Source organism: Mesocricetus auratus, unplaced genomic scaffold, assembly GCF_017639785.1.
Source record: "Mesocricetus auratus isolate SY011 unplaced genomic scaffold, BCM_Maur_2.0 Super-Scaffold_100046, whole genome shotgun sequence".
NCBI classification, from domain to species: domain Eukaryota; kingdom Metazoa; phylum Chordata; class Mammalia; order Rodentia; family Cricetidae; genus Mesocricetus; species Mesocricetus auratus.
This window is the reverse complement of record NW_024429223.1, coordinates 2,996,729-3,020,094: the sequence shown is the minus strand read 5'-3', so window position 1 is coordinate 3,020,094 and position 23,366 is coordinate 2,996,729. Positions and strand designations below refer to the sequence as shown.

Below are 23,366 nucleotides of genomic sequence, written 5' to 3'. Positions count from 1 at the left end.
TAATGTGGAAGGAGAGAATGGACTCCTCCTGCGAGTTACCACTGACCTCCACATAAATACATATTAATAAAGTAATGTGGAAGGAGAAAATGGACTCCTCCTGCGAGTTACCACTGACCTCCACATAAATACATATTAATAAAGTAGTGTGGGGGACTGCAGAGGGGCTCTGTGGTTAAGGGCACTGTCTGCTCTTGCAGAGGGTCCAGGGTCACTACCCAGTACTCACATCAGGCGGCTCACAACTTTCAGTGATTCCAGCTCAGAAAGACAAAAGCATTAGTATGACTATTGAAGTGGAATAGTGACTGAAATAGTGGTGCTCGGGGGTGGGTCGGTGGATGGATGGATGGATGCATGGATGGATGGATGATGGATGGGTGGATGGGTGGATGGATGGATGGATGATGGATGGATGGATGGATGGGTGGATGGATGGATGATGGATGGGTGGGTGGATGGATGGATGGATGGATGATGGATGGGTGGGTGGGTGGATGGATGGATGATGGATGGATGGGTGGATGGATGGATGGATGATGGATGGATGGGTGGGTGGGTGGATGGATGGATGATGGATGGATGGGTGGGTGGATGGATGGATGATGGATGGGTGGGTGGATGGATGGGTGGGTGGATGGACGGGTGGGTGGGTGGATGGATGGATGATGGATGGATGGATGGGTGGATGGATGGATGGATGATGGATGGATGGGTGGGTGGATGGATGGATGATGGATGGGTGGGTGGGTGGGTGGATGGATGATGGATGGATGGATGGATGATGGATGGATGGGTGGGTGGATGGGTGGGTGGGTGGATGGATGGATGATGGATGGGTGGGTGGGTGGATGGATGGATGATGGATGGATGGGTGGGTGGATGGATGGATGATGGATGGGTGGGTGGATGGATGGGTGGGTGGATGGATGGATGGATGATGGATGGATGGGTGGATGGATGGATGGATGATGGGTGGATGGGTGGGTGGATGGATGGATGATGGATGGATGGGTGGATGGATGGATGGGTGGGTGGGTGGATGGATGGGTGGATGGATGGATGGATGGATGATGGATGGATGGGTGGGTGGATGGACGGGTGGGTGGGTGGGTGGGTGGGTGGGTGGATGGATGGATGGATGGATACATAGACACATAGATACATAGATAGGTAACAAAGATCTTTTAAAAAAAGATTCACTTGCCAGGCGTTGGTGGCGCACGCCTTTAATCCCAGCACTCGGGAGGCAGAGGCAGGAGGATCTCTGAGTTCGAAGCCTGCCTGGTCTACAGAGCGAGTTCCAGGACAGCCTCCAAAGGCTCAGTACTTAAAACACTCACTTTTCTGTAAGAGTTTTGTAATTCCCGAATTCTTAATTAAAATGCCCAATTTAAGTTCTCATTGTAAAGTTTTCGTTTTTCAAGACAGGTTCTCTCATAACACAGGTGGCCTGAAACTCACTGAGTGACTGTGAACTCCCAATCCCCTTGCCTCTACCTCTTGAACTCAGGTTCAAGTATGTCACCATGCCTGGCTCACTGAAAAAATTAAACTTTATAAGGATCCTTGAGAAAAACAGACATAACTTTTATACAGTTGGGTGACTGTCAGCAGGTACCACTAAACTTTTTAGTTTTCTACCAAAACACTGCTGTGTGGTTCATTTCCTTTGCAATTCATTGTACCTCTTGAAATGGTCTTGTAGGCTGTAATTCCTTGCAAAGGCGCCCTCTGCTGTTTAATTTTGGTAATGATGAAAAAGTATACGGGGGTTTTTTTGTTTTTTGTTTTTTTTTTTAGTTTGGGGTTTTGGTTTTTCTCTTGGAAGCTAAGATCAAGTATCTCCTATATGACCTGCTGGAGACCAGCAGTATTTCAGATTGTAACTGTCATTTGCTGTGGTTCTGTTTTTAAAGTGCTTGCATGTAGATATGATGAGGTAATTTGAGGATGAAACTGAAATGTAAGCACACAATTCATCTGTGTCTCAGACAGCTATGCCTCTAGGCCAGCACTGGTTTTATACAGTATTTGTAATTTTCCTGCATTTCCACTATGACCTTGCACATGAGAGCAACTGTGTAATTTTCCACTTGTATTGTCATTACTAGCATCAAAAAGGTTTGGATTTTGAGCATTTTACAATACAAGTCTGTGCTCATTGGAAAGGCTGAAGCTGGACCACGTTACTTCATTCTTGGGAAAATACTTGTCAGCAAACTAGTCAAGAATATATTCAACCAGCCATAGTGGTACGTGCCCGTCTTCCTGCCAGCTAGGAGGCCGACAGAAGGATCGCCACTTAAACACTACGGGCTGCATGCACAGCACAGCCTTCCCTGCCTGCCTCTCTCACACAAATATCTTATCACGTTCCCCACACATCGATACATTATATAACGGAAGGAGGATGACTGTCAGGGTGGTGAGGGTGGGGCTGAGGAGGCAGATACAGTAAACAGAGTGCAGTGATCCGAGTGGAGAAGCCTCTTAATGAAGCGGGGCCAGCAAACTAGACCCGGGGCTGAGCGCTTAAAGAGCGACGGTGAAGGCCTGCCCGCCCACGGAGCAGCTCCAAAGTTGTTACCTCCACGAGAGTGCATGGCGCACATGAACACACGTGAGCACACGTGCACGCACGCACGCACGCGCACACACACACACACACACTGGTAAAAACAGAAAACAGTTTTTTAAAGCAAGCATGGCTGGCAAAGATGGCTCAGCTATTAACAGCACTTTCCGCAGAGGACCTGAGTTCAGTTTGCAGCACCCGTCTTAGTAGCTCACAACCATTTGTCAAAATTCCAGTTCCACAGGAGTCAGTGCCTCCCACCTCTTTAGACACTGAGTCACCTGCAGTCTCACACACATACTCATAATTAAAAGTGATAAAGCCAGACATAGTGGTTCACACCTAATCTTAGCACTCAGGAGGCAGGCACAGGAGGACCTTGCGAATTTAAAGTCAGCCTGCTTTGCATAGCAAGTTCAGGCCAGCCAGAATTATGTAATAAGATCTTACCTCAAATTATAATAATACAAATCTTAAATACATTATTTCGTGTGAAAGTGGATTCCAGTACTCAGGAATCAGAGGCAGCTGCATGGCAAATTTAAGGCCCACCTGGGCCACATGAGCTTCTAACAGAAGAAACAAACGAGGCCTGCAAGACGGCTCAGCAGGCTCTTGCCACCAAGCCTGGTAACCTGAGTGTAACTCCTGGACCCACATGGTGGGGGGAGAGAACCAGCTCCCACACTGTCCCCTCGTGCCCCTTTGTACTCCTGGACGCACGCACGCACGCACGCTCACACGCACGTGCGCCTTAAGTAACTAAATAAATATAGTGATAAAAACACAAACAACTGAGCGCCGGCACGACAGCTCATTGTATAAGCCTACAATCCTGACATCCTCATTCAGTCCCGGGAGCCGATGGGAGAAGGGAAGAGCCAGCTCCTGAAAGTTGTCATCTGCCCTCTCCCTTTGGACACATGCACCCACATACACACAATAAGTAATATAAACTCAAAGTTTATCCTAAAGCCAGGCATGGTGGAGCACACCTTTAACCCAGCACTCAGGAAGGCAGAAGTTGGCAAATCTCTGAGTTCAAGGCTAGCCTGGTCTAGAGTTAGTTCCAGGAGAGCCAGGGCTACACAGAGAAACCCTGTCGTTGAGGGGGAGGGGTGAAGCCCCGTCATGGGGTTTGTTTCCTAGTATCTTGTCTTAGTTTGTGTTTCTGTTGCTGCAACCAAACCCCATGACCAAAAGGCAAGTTGGGGAGGGAAGGGTTTATTTGGTTTACACTTCAGCATTGCTGTTCATCACTGAAGGAAGTCAGGACAGGAACTCAAGCAGGGCAGGATCCCGAAGGCAGGAGCTGATGCAGAGGCCATGCAGGGGAGCTGCTCATGGCTTGCTTCCCCATGGCTCTCTCAGCCTTCTTTCTTATAGAGCCCAGGACCAGCCGCCCAGGGACGGCACCACTCACTGTGGCCTGGGTCCTCTCCCATTGATCACTAAATGAGAAAATGCCTTACAGCTGCATCTCATGGAGGTGTTTCCTTAGCTAGGCTCCTTCCTCTGATGACTCCAGCCTGTGTCAAGTTGACACACAGACCAGTCAGTTCACACCCTTATAGCAACTTGCAGTTGTCCATAATCCCAGCTGCAGGCAAGCCTACACCCTCTACCGCCCTTTGAGTACTCGGCATGCTCATCCATTTAGGCAAAAACTCATACACATCAAACAGAAAGAAATAAATCTTATTTGGGGGGGCAGTGGTAAAAATATGATACTATGTTCTATGCTTTTTAGTATCTAGTTGCTAGGTAGTTTTTTTCTTCCAACAAAATAGCCCCTTGTAGCCAGGCACGATGGTTCACACTAAGAAGAAGGCTGCATTACCGTGAATTCGTTGATAGACTAGCATTATTTGATGATAGAACTCCACAGCAAGTTCCAGGCCAGCCTGGAACGCAGAGGGAATCCCTGTCTAGAGAGCGAAGGAAAAGGAAAACATTTAAAGCTGCTACTTTCTGTATATTTAAGCTGTTGTTGTTTCTTTCGATATGTACTTACTGATTACTTGCTATGTAACAGACACTCTTTGAAGCTGATCGCAGGTAAGACAGAGGGCCTTCCTTGTGTTCAATGTCTTTGTAAGGGAGAAGGCAGGAAAGGCACATATAAGAGGTGACTTGGGAAGGACAAGGGGGTGACGAGTGTCACAGAGAAGGCAGGGGCCTATTTTGGAGAGAGGTCAGTCAGGAAGCATCCCTTTGAGGCTGTAATGTTTAACTGGAGATGAGAGGCCATGCTGAGAGCATTTGGAGGAAGCCATACAGAAGGCACACCCATCGTGAAAGTTTGGGGAGCAGACTGACTCAGTCAGAGATGGTGGTGGGGAATTGTGGCAGCCAAGAGTTCCAGAGCCTTGGGAAAACCGGGGTTTTGATTTAAAATACAGGTACAAGGCTTAAGTGAGTCTCAGAGGTTTGTCATCTAGACTCCTGGGCAACCTTACAGGGTTTTATTGGTCAGCATTCGAAGCTAATGCATAACCTTAATTTGTTAATTTCTCAGAAAATAAATTACAAGGAACTATAGCACTCCTTTTGTCTGAGCAGCAAATGATCTCTTAGTTTGTAAAACCACAGTGGTGAGCCCAGGCTCAATTAGAAGTGGGCTGAGGGACCTGGAACAGGTATGTCCCGGTAGTCAGTTGTTCCGCTGAGGGAACTGGGTGTCCAAATCTTGGTCTGTTTGGGTAAGCAAGATCTCCTAAGAGTCCAGCATCAGGCCGGTTCTCATCCCCATACTTAAGTTTCGTCCCTAGCCAAGTCATGTTGGGAGTACTGCTGCCCCCTCTCAGTGGCTGCAAAAGGCCCAGGAACTGGCAGGAAGCCTGTTTCTCCGTTAGTTAGCTGGCTCTCCAACTCGGAGAGGCTTGCTGTGGACAGTGGAGATGGGTTAGCGGTGATTGGCTGTTTCGGGAGCTGTGCAGAGCAAAAGCCCTCAGGTGTGGCAAACCTAGTCAGAAGAGGGAAGACCTTAGGGGCCAGGCGACAGAGGCCCTTGAAAGCCTAGTGAGAGGGAGAGTAATTCGGACATAAAGGCCCTTGGCTTGGGCTGTGTCTAAGTTTGATAAAATGCCAGGTGGTGTAGCCCACACTTCCTATCCTAGCACTCAGAAGGCGACAGCAAGACTCTTATTTCAAGAGTTTAAAATGGAGGTTGGGTAGGAGGAGACTGGAGTGTTAGCTCAGCAGTTAAAAGCTGCTCTTGCAGAAGACCTGGGTTTGGTTCCCAGCACCCACATTGTGGTTCCCAGCCATCTGTGACCCTATTTCAGGGGTTCTAATAGTGTCTCTGACCTCCATGGACAACAAGCATGGACACGCTACATAGAAATGGGGGCAGCACTCATACATAAAATAAGTCTTTTCTTTTTTTTCGAGACAGGGTTTCTCTGTATTGTTTTGGAGGCTGGCCTGGAACTCACAGAGATCCACCTGCCTCTGTCTCCTGAGTGCTGAGATTAAAGGCATGCACCACCAATGCCTGGCTCATAAAATAATTCTTAAAAAAAAAAGAAAGAAAGAAAAAAACAACCATCACATTAACCTCTTCCCGCTAGACAGTCTAGACAGAGAAATCCGTGGGGACCTACAAAGTCCCATATTCACAGACACTTAGCAAACACTGGTCTTCCCACACCACGCAATTCTCTGATTTTTCTGCAGACACTGGTAACCTACACTTGAATTCGATGTAAACCACCCAAAGTTAACATGAAGCCCAGTTAGGTTAATGGCTCCGCCCCACAAATCTCCTTCCCACGTCATACCCAAGCCCAGGATGTTACCTGTCCTTTCTAACCAAGCAACTGTAATTGTGGAGTTCCCATAATCTGTTCCTCAAGTTTGATAATTTGTTGTAATGGCTCCTGGAACCCAGGAACATGGAGTATGGGCTGATTACAAAGGATACCTCAGTGGGGACAGATGAGCCAAAAGGAGGCTCCATGGAAAGCTATATGGGAAGGTCATGAAGCCCCATCCTCTCCAAGCATATCCACTACTAGCACCGTGAGTGGAAGGTCTCCAGTCTTAGTGCCATGCAGGCGCGGTGGATTAGCACCTGGTCTCAAGCTCTCCCGCCACCTCCACACACTGGGAAAGTGGTGTTAAGCTCTTCCCAAGCGTCTAGCGGGGTGGTCTGGTCTATCTAGTGATCAGACCCCATCCTGCTGCTGCCCCGGCGTCCATCCGCAGACAGTGTCAGTAGGGTGAAAGCAGGCTGGAGCCGAGCTGTGTCCAACATCTGGGTTCCTCTTGGTTCCATCCCTGACACCACCAAAACACCCACATCACCAAGGAATTCCAAGGGATTTAAATACTCTGTGTCACTGGGAGGGGGTGGTGCCACCTTTAGTCCCAGCCCTCGGGAGGCAGAAACAGGTGGATCCCTGAGTTTGAGGCCAGCCTGATCTACAGAGTGAGTTCCAGGATGCCAGGGATACACAGAGAAACCCAGTCTCGATAACCAAGCAAAAATAAAATAAAATAAATAAAGCTCCTTATTTGGATCAAACTAGAACAAATGGTACTTCTAGCATCCCTGTCATTGTGGGGTTGTCAGAGTTGAGAAGGTCAGTGTCGGAGCTGGAGGCAGAGCCCAGCCGCGTGCAGAAGGTCTCAGCCGCTGAGAGAGCCCGTATCTACTTTTGCTGCCATCCAAGAAGTTACATGAAATAAATAGGAAACCGGATTCAGCTAAGGTTTTCTTTAGTTAGATGTGCACTACGTGCTCTGAAAGCGTCTTGACATACAACGTTCTCCTCTTACAGTGGAAAGTTTGGCTTACCTAAATGTGCTCTTCTTTCTACAGCCACGCTGCCCGTTTGTGTCAGGCCTTGTCTGAGTCTGCTCTTTGGGGCATGCTCCCGTGGAGAGGCCCGTGTGCCGGTACTTTCTCTTCACACAGGGATTCTAGTGTTGCACTTTGTTCCTGTACTCCCTGGGGCGGATGGGGTTTTTCCTGGGAGCGTGTGTGACACCTTTCTCTCTTGGCTGTCCTGGAAGTTCCTGTGTACACCAGACTGGCCTTAAACTCACAGACATCCGCCTGCTGGGACTCAAAGTCCTGCACTACCAAACCTGGCACTCCCTGTTTTTTGTATTAGGGTTTTGTTTTTGTTTTTGTTTTTTTGAGACAGGGTTTCTCTGTATTGTTTTGCAGGCTGTCCTAGAACTTGCTCTGTAGACCAGGCTGGCCTCGAACTCACAGAGATCCTCCTGCCTCTGCCTCCCGAGTGCTGGGACTAAAGGCGTGTGCCACCAACGCCCGGCTGGGGTTTTGTTTTTTTTTTTATGCTAAAAGTTCCTAAGTTGTAGTCTTTTCGACAATGCTTTCTCTGAGTACCAAGACTAATGTCACCTGGTTTGTGCCTAGGTGCCTGAAGGAAGACCCTGCCACAATGTCCCTGCTGCAGAGGAGCCTGGATCCTGAGAAGACCCTGGGTCTGGTGGATGTGCTTTACACAGCAGTGTTGGACCTAAACCGCTGGAGGGCGGGGAGGTTGGTGTCCCCTCCAGTCACTTGAACTAGCTGTACAAATGATTTGCGTCTGAGATCCACAGGCAGGAGCAATATAGCCATACACAACCATACAATCCATGTGTGCTCAGCCACAGAATGTATGGTAACTAAAGCAAGAAGGCACACGCCTTTAGTCCCAGCGCATGGGAGACAGAGGCAGGTGGATCTCTGTGAGTTCGAGGCCAGCCTGGTCTACATAGAGGGACAGCCGAGCTACACACAGAACTGTCTTGAAAAACCAAAATAAGAAAAAAGAGCCTCCTTTGGGCTGCCCTAATTTACATGCCCAATCAAAACAAACCAGCATCCTAGCACGGGGTTCCCCTCCCTTTTTCCTGCCATTTGTCTGTGGGTCTGTCTCCTCTCTATGCAGGGCAGTCCTTTGCCCCTTGGGGAAAAAACCCTTCTCCCTCTCCTGTGCCCCTTTCCTCCCAGCCGTCTCTCTGAGGCAAATTAACTTTTGTGCTGAGAACTTGGTCTTGGTGTGCCCTGTGCTGACTGCGTCTTTTCAGTGCCCTCTTCTCTCCCGACAGATGCCATTGTACCTCAGGCTGGCCTCAAACTTACTGTGTAGTCCAAATTGGCCTTGAACTTCTGCAAGCCACTTACCTTGACTCCTAGGGATGAGAAACCAGCACACCCAGCTTTGTCCTCCTAACACATGAGTTCAGTGAACTGTCTTGTCAAGGGCCATAGCAGCCTCGTCAGCCTCGTGTGATGCTTATCTGTAGTATTCTCCTGCAGTAGAAAAAGTGCCCAGAGGGAGTTCCAGGACAGGTTCCCAAACTACTCAGAGAAACCCTGTCTCGCAAAACCAAAAGAAAAGAAAAGAAAAAAGAAGTACTCAGGGTCAGGCCCTGTCACACGTCTTCAATCCTAGCAGTTGAATTTGGGAGGCAGAGGCGGGTAGATCTCTGAGTGCGAAGCCAGCCTGGCCTGGTCTGAGAGAGAGAGAGAGGGAGGGAGGGAGGGAGGGAGGGAGGGAGGGAGGGAGGGAGGGAGGGAGGGAGGGAGGGAGGGAGGGAGGGAGGGAGGGAGGGAGGGAGGGAGGGAGGGAGAGCCCTGAACTTCTTGGAAGTAACAGCATCAGCACATCAACATGGTGGTCCTGACACAGCCCGGCCTCCTGCTGTTTGCATTTGCCCTCTGTTTTCCTGTGGAATCAGCCCGTTACACCTCCACGCTAGCCAGCCCTGCTCTCATGTGCCTCACGTAGGCTTCACTCCAACTGCAGACGCTACCGCCTCACGGCCTTGTGTAGACCCGGGTATTCATCTACTTGTGTATGAAGCAGATGGACCCAGCATCCACCTGACCTAGTTTCCCTTCTGCTGCTGTGGTAAAGACCATGACCAAAGCAGCTAGGGGAGAATACGGCTCCTTGGGCTCACAGTACACTGTCCGTCATCTAGGGAAGCCACGGCAGGAGCCCGGAGGCGGAGGTGAACTGGAGACCTAGGACTGCTGTTGATTGACTTGCTCTATGGCTTGCAGAGTCTGCTCTCTTGTGCAAACCAGGACCACTTGCCAGGGGTAGCGCTGCCCGTAGTGTGCTGGGCCCTCCCCATCAGTCAGTGATCCAGAAAGTGCCCAGTCTTACCTACCTATAGCATTGCTGTTGGTGGAGGCTCCAGTTCCCCCATGACTGGTTGATGTCAGGCTGAAGGTCTTTTTCTCAAAGTCAGGCACGTCCTTGTCCCTTCTCCACTCCCCTCCCTGACTCCCTTAACTCATTGCTCAGTCTGGAACTTAAAATATCACATGCCAGCAGTCAGGAGTAACAGGCTCTCGTTCTCAGCTGGTGACGGCCTTTCTCTTTTCTGTTTCTCCCATTCAAATAGGGAACAAGCTTTACCCTGTATACAGATCCAGCTACAAAGGGACATCTGTGACTTTGGGAACCAGGCTGACCTGCCGCCTGGAAATGGGAGCAAATCCTCAGGCCTGCAGAAGACCTTCTCCAAACTGACGTCTCGGTTCACCAAGAAGGTGTCGTGCAGCAGCTCCGGCAGCGCCCACTATTCCAAAACCGTCTTCGCAGCCGGGTGCTCAGAGGAGAAGGCCAAGATGCCGGGCAGCGTGGATACCCGGCTGCAGAGCATTTTGAACATTGGCAACTTCCCCAGGACTACAGACCCTTCCCAGTCGGCCCAGAGCTCCAGTAACCCAATGGCCAACGGTTTTCTCCTGGAGAGACATGACACCTTCCTGCACGGGGATGATGGCAAGGACGAGAAGGGCATGAACTTACCCACTGACCAGGAAATGCAGGAAGTGATAGATTTTCTCTCAGGCTTTAACATGGGCCAGTCACATCAGGGGTCCCCACTAGTGACAAGGCGTAATTCTGCTGCCACTGCCATGGCGACTGACCAGAAGGCAGGAGCCATTCAACCACAGCAGCCGTCACTGCCACTGGCCCCTCCACTGCGGACACCCCAGGCTGGAGCGCACACACCTCTGGCCCCCCAGCAGGGCCTGGCTCCTCAGCAGCAGTCTCCAAAGCAACAGCAGCCCCAGGTCCAGTACTACCAGCACCTGCTGCAACCCATCGGATCGCAGCAGACTCCACCCCAGCCTCGGGCGCCTGGCAAGTGGGTCCATGGTTCATCTCAGCAGCCAGCGCCGCCAGTGGCAGCGGCTCTGTCTCCTCTTGGCCAGTGGCCCGGCGTGTCTGATCTCAGCTCTGACTTGTACAGCTTGGGCCTCGTGAGCAGCTATATGGACAACATGATGTCAGAAGTCTTGGGACAGAAGCCGCAGGGACCTAGGAATAACACCTGGCCAAACCGTGACCAAACTGACGGGGTCTTCGGAATGCTGGGGGAGATTCTGCCTTTTGATCCTGCAGGTAGGGCCTGCGGCCTTCCCACTGCTCACCCCGCTTAAGAGTGCAGCGCAGCTGCTGATGAACTCTCAGAGGCTTGTCTGCCACAGCCTTGTGAAGGTTCATGCGTGCATATACTCGTATGCTCTCCTTGGGAGCACCCACCCCGGCCCACAGCCGCCCTTGGGGTCCTCCCGCCGTCTGGAGGCGGGTGCCGGGGAGAGGGAAGTGACGGAGGAGGTAAGGGGCACCTTATCCATCGAGAGCCCCGATCCTTTGCCTTTCGTTCCTTTCTTTCTCTTTAAAGCAGAGTTTCTTGGTGTAGTTTTGGTTGTCGTGGAACTCGCTCTGTAGACTAACCAGGCTGGCCTCGAGCTCACAGAGATCACCTGCTTCTGCCTCCTGATTGCTGGGGTCAAAGGCCTGCACCACATCCACTGGGCTCGTGACACTTTCAAAGCTGTGTCCTTGAGCGTTTTGCTCATAGCTGCCTCGCTTGGCCCTCCCCTCGCTGGCCCTTCCCTTCCGAATAGGCATCTTCATAGGGTCACGCTGCAGTCTCTGCCAGCCTGAAGGGTCACGGTGTGCAGGGTGGGCTCACTTCCACTTAGAGTTCCGTCTTTGGTCCTCGTGCATGTTAGGCAGACCCTCTACAGCTGGACCGTATCCCTGGCCCACCTGTCCCCTTCTTGTTGACACATCTCCAAATGCTTCTCCTCTGGTTTGGGGTGTTTGCTGCCCTGCACAGCGTTGTTCAGCCCTGTGAAGAGTGTGTCCAGCCACATCTTACTGCATTCTGAAATTTGGTCTTTGTCACAGTTGTCTTCACACTGAACAAGCCAGTCTGTTGCCCAGTGCCCAAGGAAACAACTGGCCCCAAGTTCAGCTTGAGTGGCAGTGACACGGAACCACTATCTGGCTTAGCCAAATCCCATCATGTAGTTGGTCAAAAATCATCATGTGATTCTCTTAAGTTGTTAAATACTCTAAATTCATAGTAGCAAGACATTGGAAATTTTAAGTCAGTCTGTAAAGGTGGCTCAGCTATTATGAGCACCCGCTGCTCTTCCAGAGGACCTGAGTTTAGTTCCCAAAACTCATGCCTGGCAGTTCTACACCTCTGAACCTCCGTAACTCCAGCTCCGGGGGATTAGTGCCATTGGCTAGCTGTCAGACCAGGGCATACACACACACACACACACACACACACACACACGCACGCACGCACACACGCGCACACACGCACGCACACACGCACGCACGCACACACACACACGCACACACGCACACGCACACACACACGCACACGCACACACACTGAGAAGCCTTTTTAAATGTTATGTGTATGAATGGTTTGCCTGTGCATATGTGTGCGCACCACATGCATGCTTGGTACCTGTGAAAGTCAGAAGATGCCTTCTGGAATTGGAGTTGTGGGGGGCTGGGAGCCACCGTGTGGGTGCTTGGAATCAAATCGACCCTCTACAAAAAGCAACAAATGTTCTTAACCAGGAGCTATTTCTCCAGTCCCATACACACAAATTTTTGAAAACTAAAGTTTAGATTGTTATGTGTATGAATGTGCACCACATAAGTGCCTGGAATTATGGCTGGGTGTGAGCCATCCTGTGGGCGCTAGGAATTGAACCCAGGCCTTCCACAAAAGCAACAAGTACTCTTAATTGCTCAGCCATCTTTCCAGCCCCTTAACATTTTTTTAAAGATAATTCCTACTTGTGTTAAAATTTTAGCTTTGGGGGCTGGAGAGATGCTTAATGATTAAGAGCACTGACTGCTCTTCCAGAGGACCTAGGTTCAATTCCCAGCACCCACATGGCAGCTCACAACTGTCTGTATCTACAAGTCTGATACTCTCACACAGATATACATGCAGGAAAAGCACCAATGCAAATAAAATAAAAATAAATTAAAAATTTAGCTTTGGAGCTGGGACCAAGTGGTGCATGCCTTTAATCCTAGCACTCAGGAGACAGATACAGGAGGATCTCTTCGAGTTCGAGGCCAGCCTGGTCTATAGAGAGAGTTCTAAGACAGCCAGGACTGTTTACACAGAGAAACCCTGTCTCGAAAAACAAACAAACAAACAACAAAAAAACAGCTTTAGGGGAGTGAGTAGGGGGTTCACTGAGCGTTCTGCCCAGCCTGCTATATAGTCTATTTGTAGATACCCGGTAAAACTTTTCTCAAGAAGCAAAAACAAAGTGGCTGTGGACAGTTTGGAGTTTCCTCCTCTGTCCTCGTCACACCCAGCCCAGGCATAAGTCCTGCTGACAGCCCCACGTGCCAACCCCAGGCTCAGAGCTGCATGCCCTGAGCGCCATCTTGCTGCAGGGAGTGGCTGTAGCCTGCAACCAAATAATGGGCAGGATCTCTGCACCTTACCGTGTGTCCGCCAGCTCATTCTCGGGGGGAAGAAAGGACGAGGCCGATCGGGCCTTAACTCCTGATTTCCCCTTTGCTTCAACACAGTGGGCTCAGACCCAGAGTTTGCTCGCTACGTGGCAGGAGTGAGCCAGGCAATGCAGCAGAAGAGGCAAGCCCAGCATGGCCGCCGGCCGGGCCACCCCCGGGGCCACTGGCCACCCATGGATGATGCCCACCGGACCTGGCCTTTGCCAGAGTTCTTCACGGAAGGGTGAGTTCTGCCTACCGTAAGGAAGCCAGTTTGGGATCTGGATGCCCTTGCGGCCTGTTGGGGGGGGGTGGGGGGCTCACTGGTTTTCATTAGTGTCACCGGGCAGTGAAAGTGTGGTGTGGTCAGACCCTAATACACGGTGCCAGGGGGTATGATGTCCCCACACAATGCACCTCAGCTACGCATGACTGCCTAAACATAGCCGGCCTCTTGCAAAGCAGCGCACATGTGAGATTTGTAAATATTTTTACATTAAAATGTTTTACCTCTTGAGACTTGTAAATACTAACCTAGGAGTCAAGCAAGAGAAAGCAAACGAGCCTTTCCCCTCCTAGAGCAGGGACCTCAGTTAACGGTGTTTCGTGTGGTCTCTGGTGAAAGGAGTCTGGGTGTGAAACCCGGGAGGTTAGAATGCGGTTATTACAGCCCACAGAGGGCACAGGAGGCCTGGGGTGTGGCTCTGCGGCAGCGTGCGTACCCAGCAAGCGCAGCGCCTGAGCTCCACCCCAGCACAGCTCCGGTTCCAGTGCATGGACAGTCCTGGAGGTGGGGCGCGGTGGGACACGCCGTGGTCTGTGCTCACACAGCAACGGTCAGAGTTGAAGGCAGCATGGGCTGCATAGTACCTAGAGAAACCTTACTTCAGAGGGCGTAAAACTAATAGGGACTGGAGAGATGGCTCAGTGACTGGAGAGCACTTACTGGTTTTGCAGAGGACCCAGACGGTTCCTAGCATGCATGTGGTGGCTCACAACCATTGATAACTTCAGTTCAAGGGAACTGACCCCTCTTCTTCTGGCCTCTGAGGGCACCTGCACACGGGTGGCCCCCATACACTTATACGGGCACAGATAGATAAACGTTTAAGAGGATTGTGAATTCGTGTCTCATCGCTTCCTGTTGATAATCCCCACTTTACTTTTCTCTAAAGCCAATTGCATACCAGCCACAGGCTTCCGAGAAAGGGAGTAATGACACCATTACTTTTGAAGAGAAAGGGAAGACAAGACATGCCAAGTTTTGGCCGGGAGTGACAGTGGGAAGACTGTGGGATCCTTGACCAATTTCTCTCCACTCTCAGGGACAGCCTGCACAGCGGCTGGTCAGGTGCTCAGGGAGACTCGGCCAGCTCCAGCGATGAGACCTCTTCAGCCAATGGGGACAGCCTGTTCTCCATGTTTTCAGGGCCTGACCTTGTTGCTGCTGTCAAACAGAGAAGGTAAGGAGATTGCCAAACCAGCTCTGCCTCTGGGAAAGCCAGAAGCATTGCGCCTGCCAGCTTGCCCCATGACAGGTGGAAGACACAGTCTTTTGGAGACACTTTCAAGATGTGTCTTCCACGAGGAAGAGGTTGGCCTGGGGTTGCAAGATCTGTGATGGGCCGGTGGGACGCTGGCAGAAGTCGCCCGTGAGGTCTGTCCCTGTGGAGAGGAGTTCTGGTTCAGATCTGCTGCTTCTTGCCCCTTTGATCAGCAGCGTAAAGCTAGCATGCTTTTTGTTTTTCTAGAATGTTTTATTCAAGTCCCAAACATACCTAGTGCATGTTAAACATTTCAAGTAACTATTGAGTAAATTAATGAGAAGCCAAAGGGGGTTAACTCAGAAAGTTGTGGGGACAGCCAGCGCCATCTCCATGCTGGCCACAACTCGTGCCCACTTCCTCCAAGGGCCCCATAGGCATGCAGGCTCCCAGGCCACACGACCTTGGTGGACAAGTCCTCCTCACCACAGCCAGTCACTTACAGTGAAGCCAAGTGGCCATTGCTCTGAGCTCTTGACTCTTGCAGGAAACACAGCAGTGGAGAGCAGGAGACCAGCACCCTGCCCTCCCCACCTCTCCTCACCGCCGTGGAGGACGGGAACCAGGTACTGGGAGCCGGCTGTGGAAAAGACCTGGGCCATCTTTGTGGGGGATTAGCTTCTGTGCTTCTTGTCTAAATGATGAGATAGGATCACCTCAGCTGAGAGGAAGCTCTGGGGCCGTTCATCAGTGTGAGAGGCACTCGCCACACCCGCTGTTCAGATCAGTTAAACATAAGGAAGGAGTGGTGGTGGGAGACCCCTAACTGTCCCCGCGCTGGGAAAGTTGCTCGCATACCTGTATCAGACACGGACTCAGTGCGGGCATTGTGCAGGCACCGAGTGCTGCCGTGGCTGGAAGAACTGTGGAGGCTGGCGCCCGCACCCGTCCCCTATGTCCCCTACGTGGAAAGAAGGGTGGGAGGGACACCATGACAACCTGCTAGCTGTGTCACTGAGAACTCTCTTCTGTTTCCCAGGATAACAAAACAAAAACGTGGCCCCCCAAAGCACCGTGGCAGCACCCCTCCCCACTGCCCAGCACGACGCCCAGCCCCGCCGCGCCGCTCTTCACAGTCGCCAGCCCCGGCAGCCAGTGGAACGACACCATGCAGATGCTGCAGTCCCCCGTGTGGGCCGCAGCCAGCGACTGCAGCGCTGCCTCCTTCCCCTATGTGCAGCCGGCTCCCCAGCCCCCGCCTCCACCAGCACATAAGGCGGTGGCACCCAAGGGCTTCAAGGCCTTCCCTGGGAAGGCTGAGCGCAGGACAGCCTATCTGCCCCAGTACTGAGCACAGCTGCCCTCCTGCCCGTCAAGGCTGTTGGGGCAACTGTCCCCAGGGCTGCAGGGCTGACACTAGCCCCCAGAAGGACCAGTGCACCCCTGTCGCAGGGACAGAAATGTTCCTTGGGTCAGAGGTGATTGGCAGCTCCAAGTCTTTAAAGCCTGATTTCTCAAACTTTGAAGGTAGCGGACCCTTGGGAGACAGTTGAAGATGGAGATCTCTGACACTCAGGGGATGCTGGCAGTCTGCACGCTTAATAAGCACCGCAGGTAACCCTGGTGCAGGCGGCCAGAGGCCACTCTGGGGACGCAGTCGGAAGGTTGTCGGTCCTGCTCTTGGGAACGGCATGAGGCCGGCAGGCTGAGAACAAAACCGACCATTCTCTGACACTCTCCTCCTCTTTAACACATGAGTGGGATCACTCCTGTCACTGGTTATAGATACTTCTCATGTAGATTCTCAGTTAAACACGCCTCCTGCCTAAAACACATTGACTGTTGTACAAGCCCAGGTACCCTGGCTGAGGTTAGCCCAGCACTGCCTTCGTTTGAGCTTATACCAGACATCGTGATCAGGAACAGCCACCTGGCTTCCCGCGCGTGGGCAGCCCCTCTGGTCAGACGCAGCCAGGGGTGCGGGCTCACGGGGTTTGCAGGGGCAGGACTGGGGAGCTGCCCTGCTGCCCTCGGATCCTCCCACCGTGACCGAGGCAGTACCGCACTCCTCGAAGGAAGCAACTGTGGGGAGGGGTTGCACCATGACCCCGCACTCAGAACCGCAGTGACATTGGCAAGGGGGCTGAAAAGACAAAAGAATTATGATGTAGACAGGAGTTCAAAGTCTTCGTTTAGTCAACAGCAACAAAAAAAACCACCTCACTTTTAGTTAACATGTGCCATTAAACAGATTTGGGGATATTTTCCAGCCAGAATGGATCCAGAAGAATTGAATGGTGCTTAAATTGAGAAATAATAATAAATATATCTATATAGAGTAGACACTTCCCACTATATATTAATTGAGGTTGCAGAAAGTTCTTTATATAAAACTTATTTAAAATTTTCATATTTCATCTTTGAAAATGTCTAATTGAGAAAAATCCATGATATTTTCTGGTATGAAAGTTTGACAGTATTAATTTTTTTTATATTTTCTTAAATCATTAAACCATTTTAATATATGTTAACTACTAATAAATGGTTTATTCTTTCTAACACCATGTAAGCTTTTCCAGCAAAGATTGTAATAGCACATTTATGTTCTCATTTTCTACAGATAAATTTATATTTAAAAATACCAAAAAGAATCTATGTCTACACACCACACATATGCACACACACATTCACACACAAGAATATTATAGAGGACCTGTCGGGTGTCCGAGCCCAGCCACCTGCGTCTTAGTACTGTGTCCAGGCTGTTGGAGGCCTCGGCTGTTGTCATTTGTGCTGTGTGGGGGCGGGTGCCACGTCTGCCTGTGCTGACGAGCCTTCTCCGAGGGTTCAGATTTCACCTCACCATGTTTACAGAGAACTATTTTGTACATAGAGTTTTCCAGGCACGTACTTTACAGCAGCCCTGTGTGGCTGCTGTCTGTGTTAACTGTCACACTGTGCGCACCAATCTGTTCCGAGTTCCTTGTGGCTGTTTTACTTGTGAAAAGTTTCTATCTCCTTGGGTAACGTGTCCACAGCGCCCTGTGTGTTGAGTTCTAGTCCACTGCAGTTCTCTCATTTTCATAGTGCCTCCCGAAGACCTCACCCTGGGCCAAGGTCTCTCCCTGTGCCCCGGCCCAGATGACACTAACTGTCATCCCCGGTCTGCTCTTCTCTGTTAAGGAAGACACTGCATCTCCATGGCCGTGAGACCGTGTGAAGCGGTTTGTATAGTGTCCACGTGGGTGCTGCCGCCTGTAGCACCGACTTGCCCTGAACACTGGTAACCCCAGGTGCTGCGCTTGGCAGAGGCTTCTTCTCGCCAGAGCGCATGTATGTGCGTGTGAGCGTGTCCTCAGCACGGCCAAAGCATGGCTGCCTTGCTCGGCATCAGCAGGACATCATGTGAATAGTTGTGACCTTCCAAACTGGAACTCTACATTTTGTATCTTCCTTTTAAAGCTCCTATAAGTAAAATAACTATTGGCTTTATTAAAATATACATTTAATAATACTCCGTATCTTATTTAAAATTAACCGCAGCAGACACACGTCAGTCAGAAGCCGTACCTCACTTGGCAAGGCTGTGCAGGAGCCGGCTTCCAGGTCAGCTTGCCCTCTGAGTCTCAGACCCGTCAAAGGGAAGGACCACTCAATCAGGGGATGCATGGGCAGGCGAAGCCTGTCCCTTGAGGGATGTGGGCTGTGACCGGCCCTAACAGCCTTTCCAAGGAGCAAACCCAGGAATGCTGGGGTTTTTCTGCCCTGTTTCTCAGTAAACGGCAATCCCAGCCGTTGGCAGGTAGAAGAGCGTCAGTGCAAAGCCAGCCTGGGTTATGTAAGACCCTGTCTCGAACACAGCATGCGGGCGATCGGGTTGTACTTCGGTGGTAGACCATGAGCTCAGTAACCAGCCCAAGGCCCCGAGTTTTGTCCCCAGTGCCAGTAAGTAAACCAACCGTGTTCCTGGTGGACTAACGTGCTATCTGCTTCTGACTCCATCAGTGGTAATGAAAGGAGCATCATAGCTCCACCGTCTCCTGATGGGACTGAATGGAAGTAGAGATGTTACTCCCCGTGCCCCTGGAGGGCTTGGGAGGCCTCAGCCAGTCTGAGAAATGGAGGCGCACCCCCGCAGTTGTGGTCCTGGGGAGCTAGGGACCTTCCTTTCCCTCCATGGGAACTCTGTACCTCGTCACCGTCACCGTGGGTTTAGCCTGCTCTGCTGGGTAGGCCACTCCCGCCATCCACCTGATCTGAAACAGAGAGATAACGGGGTCCAGCTCCATGATTGTCAAGAGGCCATGCGGGTGGGCAGCATGGCGGAGGAGTCCAGGGAAAGAGCCTATCTGACTGGATCCTGGATTTGCCCTTACTGCTGTTCTTGGGTTGGTTACCCAGTTGGGAATGTGGGCCTAGGTGGCAGGAAGGACTAATGCCAAGCTCACTTCCCACGGGGCCACGCGCTAGCATGCAAAGATTCCTGCAGTCCTTGTTCCTGTCCTACAGCGGAGACAACCCCGTTTTCCCCATCCTTGGTAGGAGTGCCAACAGCCATTCTAGAAACGTCCTTAAGTAAATCATGGGGTCCTGTGAACAGTCTCCGCAAGAGCATATCCTTTACATCACTGCCGCTAGGCGCTCTCCCCAGGCCCCCACCCCTCCCCACACTTCCTTAACCCCCTCCCTCCAGCTGCTTACCCTGTGGCTCTAAAGCAGTGGTTCTCACACTGTGGGTCCCGACCCCTCTGGGGGTCGCTTAAGACCCTCGGAAAACACATAATTTGACTTTAGAATTCATAGCAGTAACAAAACCACAGTTAACGAAGTAGCAGAGAAAATGGTGCTATGGTCCGGGGGGTCGCCACAGCATGAGGAAACTAACGTTAGGGGGTCGCAGCAGTAGGAAGGCGGAGAGCCGCCGCTCTAAAGCTCCAGCTTGGCTCTCAGGAAATCCTCTCTCTCTCTCTGCCTCGGCTTGCCCCTGCAGCACACTCCGTGGTGCCCAGGAATCTGACGGTTGCATGAGTTCTCCCGGCAGAAAGGGCACGATTCCCAGACCCTCCTCGGGCAGCTGGCGGCAGAAAGGGGTTACCGGGGCCAGGATTTGCAGATTCTAACTCGGAGGGGAAAAAAAAAATCAGGCCTGACGTAAGGCTCTCGACTGGGCTGAATTCCATCGGCACTGGAAGGGGAATTGCCGTCGGAATTATGTGCCCTGTTCTGTGCTTTCAGTGTGTGTGTGGGGGGGGGGGTTCCATTGTAGCCAAGGCTAGACACCACGCAGCCCGGCGGGGGCATCGACACGCGCCCCCCTGCCTCGTGCACTATCCCCGGAGAGCGCAAGCGTGCGTCCTCCGCACCCGGGGCATGCGCACCGCAGTGGTTTGGTTTTTTTTTTTTTTCCCCAACCATGCCAGACGTGCAAACGCAGGCGTCTTCTAAGTCCTCTCACCACGCAGCTCCGACCCTGCGCCCGCACATGCGCACGGGCCCTCGCCCTGCCCCGCCCCCTCCCCGGACGTGCCGGACTACACGCGGCTCGCCCAGGTACGGCGTGTGCTCGCGACCGCCCTGCGCGTGGCCTCGCCCGGTGCAATGCGTGCGCGTGCCCGGGGCTCCGCCCCGCCCAGAGGGGCGCGCTCCCCAGCCTTCGCGGCCCTGTGACTCAGCATCTCCGGCGGCTTGGCAGCCTCGGAGCCGCTCGCCCCGGCTTCCCATCTTCCCCCCGCCCGGCCCGGCCCGGCGCATCCCCTCTTCGCGGTCTACAACCCCACAGCTGGGCAGACTTTATAATCAAGGCAGGATCTGGCCAGATCCCCTGGCCTCAGCTTCCCCATCTTTAGCACGCAGCTCTTCTTTGCTTCCCGCCAAAGGCTGGGAGGTGCCAGCTTCACAAAACTCAAGGGCTTTATCAGGGCTGCGTTGTAGAGAATGTCGGTCCTTAACGGGATTTTCTAAATCTGTCTCTACTGTCAAATCCTCCTGTGATCCGGTGCGTGGGCTAGGTCATCCTGCTGAAGGCAGCTGACTGACTTGAGCAGGCTCTCCTGCACTTTCTGGGCCAGGTTTTCTAGAGGTTGGTGCTTCGTCCCGGTCTGTAATGATCCCAAGAATGTTCACTGGCCCAGGGTTCTTTTGCCCCTCCCTGACCGAAGCCTTTACTCTGTGGTTTGCAGTGCTTGGCATAAAATGCCCTGGTTGTTACGGTGGGAATAAAAAATAAGGTTTTCCTTAAAAAAAAAATCATATATGTGATTATTTCTGGATCCCCAGAATAATTGTTTAATTTTTTGAGACAGAAAAACAAAACAAAAAACATAAAAAAGAAAAAAGCCGGGTGCATGCCTTTAATCCCAACACTCTGGAGGTAGAGGCAGGCAGATCTCTGTGAGTTCGAGGTCAGCCTGGTTTAGAGTTCCAGGACAGCCTTCAAAACCGCAGAGAAACCCTGCCTCAAAAAACCAACAACAACAAAAGATGCAGCCTGAGCCTCCAGAGTGCTGGGGTTGTAGGTGTGCACTCCCATACTTGGGTACAACTGCAAGTCACCTACCTGCCAATCACCACACATGCCCTTTTTAAAAAGATCTGCTAGGAACTCACTCTATAGACCAGGCTGGCCTGGAACTCAGAGATCCACCTGCCCTCTGTCCCCCGAGTGCTGGGATTAAAAGCATCAGCCACTACCACCATCAGGCCAGATTACATTAAAAAAAAAAAAAAAAGAAAGAAAAAGAAACGACGGCTCAAAGCACCACAAAGACCAAGGGGAGCCCTATCTCTAGGGGTCATTCAGCAAAGACGGCTGAGCAGGGAAGTTGGTTGGTCCTGAGTCCATTGTCTCTGATAATTCCTCGGAACAGGAAGACTAAGGGCAGGAGAAAGCCTCATCGGTCATCATCAAAAGCACCTGTTACAAAATCTTTGGACCCTGCTGGGCCAGAGTCTGTGGATCCCTGGTGCAGTTGCAGCTAAGACTGGCATTCTTGTTAGTGGAGGTTCCGGGTGGGAGTGATTTTTATTATTGCTGTGGTGTGTGTGTGTGTGTGTGTGTGTGTGTGTGTGTGTGTGTGTGTGTGTATACTCGTGCAAGTTCACATGGAGTCCAGAGAACAGCTTAGAGCACTGTCCCTTAGGACTGCTGTCTGCCACTTTATTTTTAATTACACTTACTTATTTGAAGGGGGTGTGCCACGGTGTGCCTGTGGTCAAAGTACAATTTATGGGAGTTCCTTCCTTTCTGTTATGTGGATTCCAGGGATCAAAGTTAGATTGATAACCTTGGCAGCAAGTGCCTTTGGCTGATTGGCTGATGAGCTATTTATTATCTATCTATCTTGCTGTCCTGGAACTCAGAATGTAGACCAGGCTGGCCTCCTCCTGCCTCTGCCTCCGGAGTACTGGAACAAAGGTGTGTACCACCACTGCCAGGCTTATTAATATATTTTTCGGCTTCTTTTTTTGAGGCAGGGTCTCTTGGTGAGACCTGGGGCTTACCGCTGAAGCTCGCTGGCCATTGAACCCTAGGATCCTCCTGCCTCTGCCTCCCTAGCATTGAGATTGCAAGAGGCCACCCTGCACGACTTTTTACAAGGAGAGCAAATGTGTCCTCATCTCCAGGGCAAGTGCTTCCCTGAACTCTCTCCTCCGTTTCCTTTTTTGTTTGTTTGTTTGGGTTTTTTTTGTTTTGTTTTGTCTTTCAGACATTCTGACTGGCTTCAAACACTGCTGATACTGGCTTTGAACTCCTGATCTTTCTGCCTCTCTTCCCACCCATGTGTTGGGATGATACTGCCACCCCATCTAGAAAAATGGTCCCCTACACCTCACCCACGCTTTCCCATGGCAAGTCTTCCTTGCTCCTCACCGGAATTGTGGGTGAGAATCCCATTTTCCCCCCAGGAAGCTGGATCCCCAAACTGGGTATCGTGACCTTTCTCGACAGGCAATTGTGGATTTTTCACTTATTCAGTCCTCCGTGCCCTCCTCCTCCTGCCTTGCCGGAAGCTGCCTCCCTCCCTCCGGACCCAGTTTATTTCACTGACCTCCGGTGTCACGCTGACCCTTTATACTGTGTGTCACATGAAGTCCCTGCTCTGTTCAGTCTTTCAGGGACTTGTCCTATCTAAACAATAATCAACACCCTCGCAATGATTTGCAAGCCACTGGGTGGACTCTTTATCTAATGTCACCCTCTATGGCTTTCTCCTCATCTGCTTGGCTCTGGCCATGTGAGCCTTCTGTTCTCGGGGGCTGCTACAGGTGATCTTCTCTGATCTTGCAGTTCCTGTATCCTTTGACAGAACACTTTCCTTCCAGGTGGCCAACTGGCCCGTTGCTTCCCTTTCAATATTTTGCTGTCATAATAAAGGACGAGTCTTTTCCTTTTAATCGTCTATTTAACATTGCTCATTTCCAATATACCTTTAAGTACATGCGTATAAGTTTATTACTAACTATGTGTGCAGGAGAATGCGAGTGCCTTTGGAATTCAAAGGCACCTGCAGCAGGAGTTACAGGCTGTTG

General features: G+C 51.3%; 1 protein-coding gene and 1 long non-coding RNA gene across 4 annotated transcripts in view; one reads left to right on the top strand and one right to left on the bottom strand.

Moving 5' to 3' along the window:
- The window catches only part of Garre1 (granule associated Rac and RHOG effector 1), an 80,169-nt gene extending 61,818 nt beyond the window's left edge, over positions 1-18,351 (top strand). For all 3 annotated transcript variants that reach the window (XM_040735407.1, XM_040735406.1, XM_040735408.1), the window contains 6 exons: positions 7,968-8,093; positions 9,956-10,965; positions 13,432-13,597; positions 14,679-14,816; positions 15,385-15,463; positions 15,877-18,351. In XM_040735407.1, the coding sequence (XP_040591341.1) occupies positions 7,968-8,093; positions 9,956-10,965; positions 13,432-13,597; positions 14,679-14,816; positions 15,385-15,463; positions 15,877-16,188 (1,831 nt within the window). In that variant the 3' untranslated portion in view covers positions 16,189-18,351. The remainder of the gene's footprint in view (positions 1-7,967; positions 8,094-9,955; positions 10,966-13,431; positions 13,598-14,678; positions 14,817-15,384; positions 15,464-15,876) is intronic.
- Positions 17,022-20,097, bottom strand: LOC121135970. The gene is made up of 2 exons (XR_005873082.1): positions 19,539-20,097; positions 17,022-19,093 (listed from the first exon to the last, which is right to left on the bottom strand). It is a non-coding gene; the product is annotated as an uncharacterized LOC121135970 (long non-coding RNA).
- Between the last annotated feature and the right edge of the window lie 3,269 nt (positions 20,098-23,366).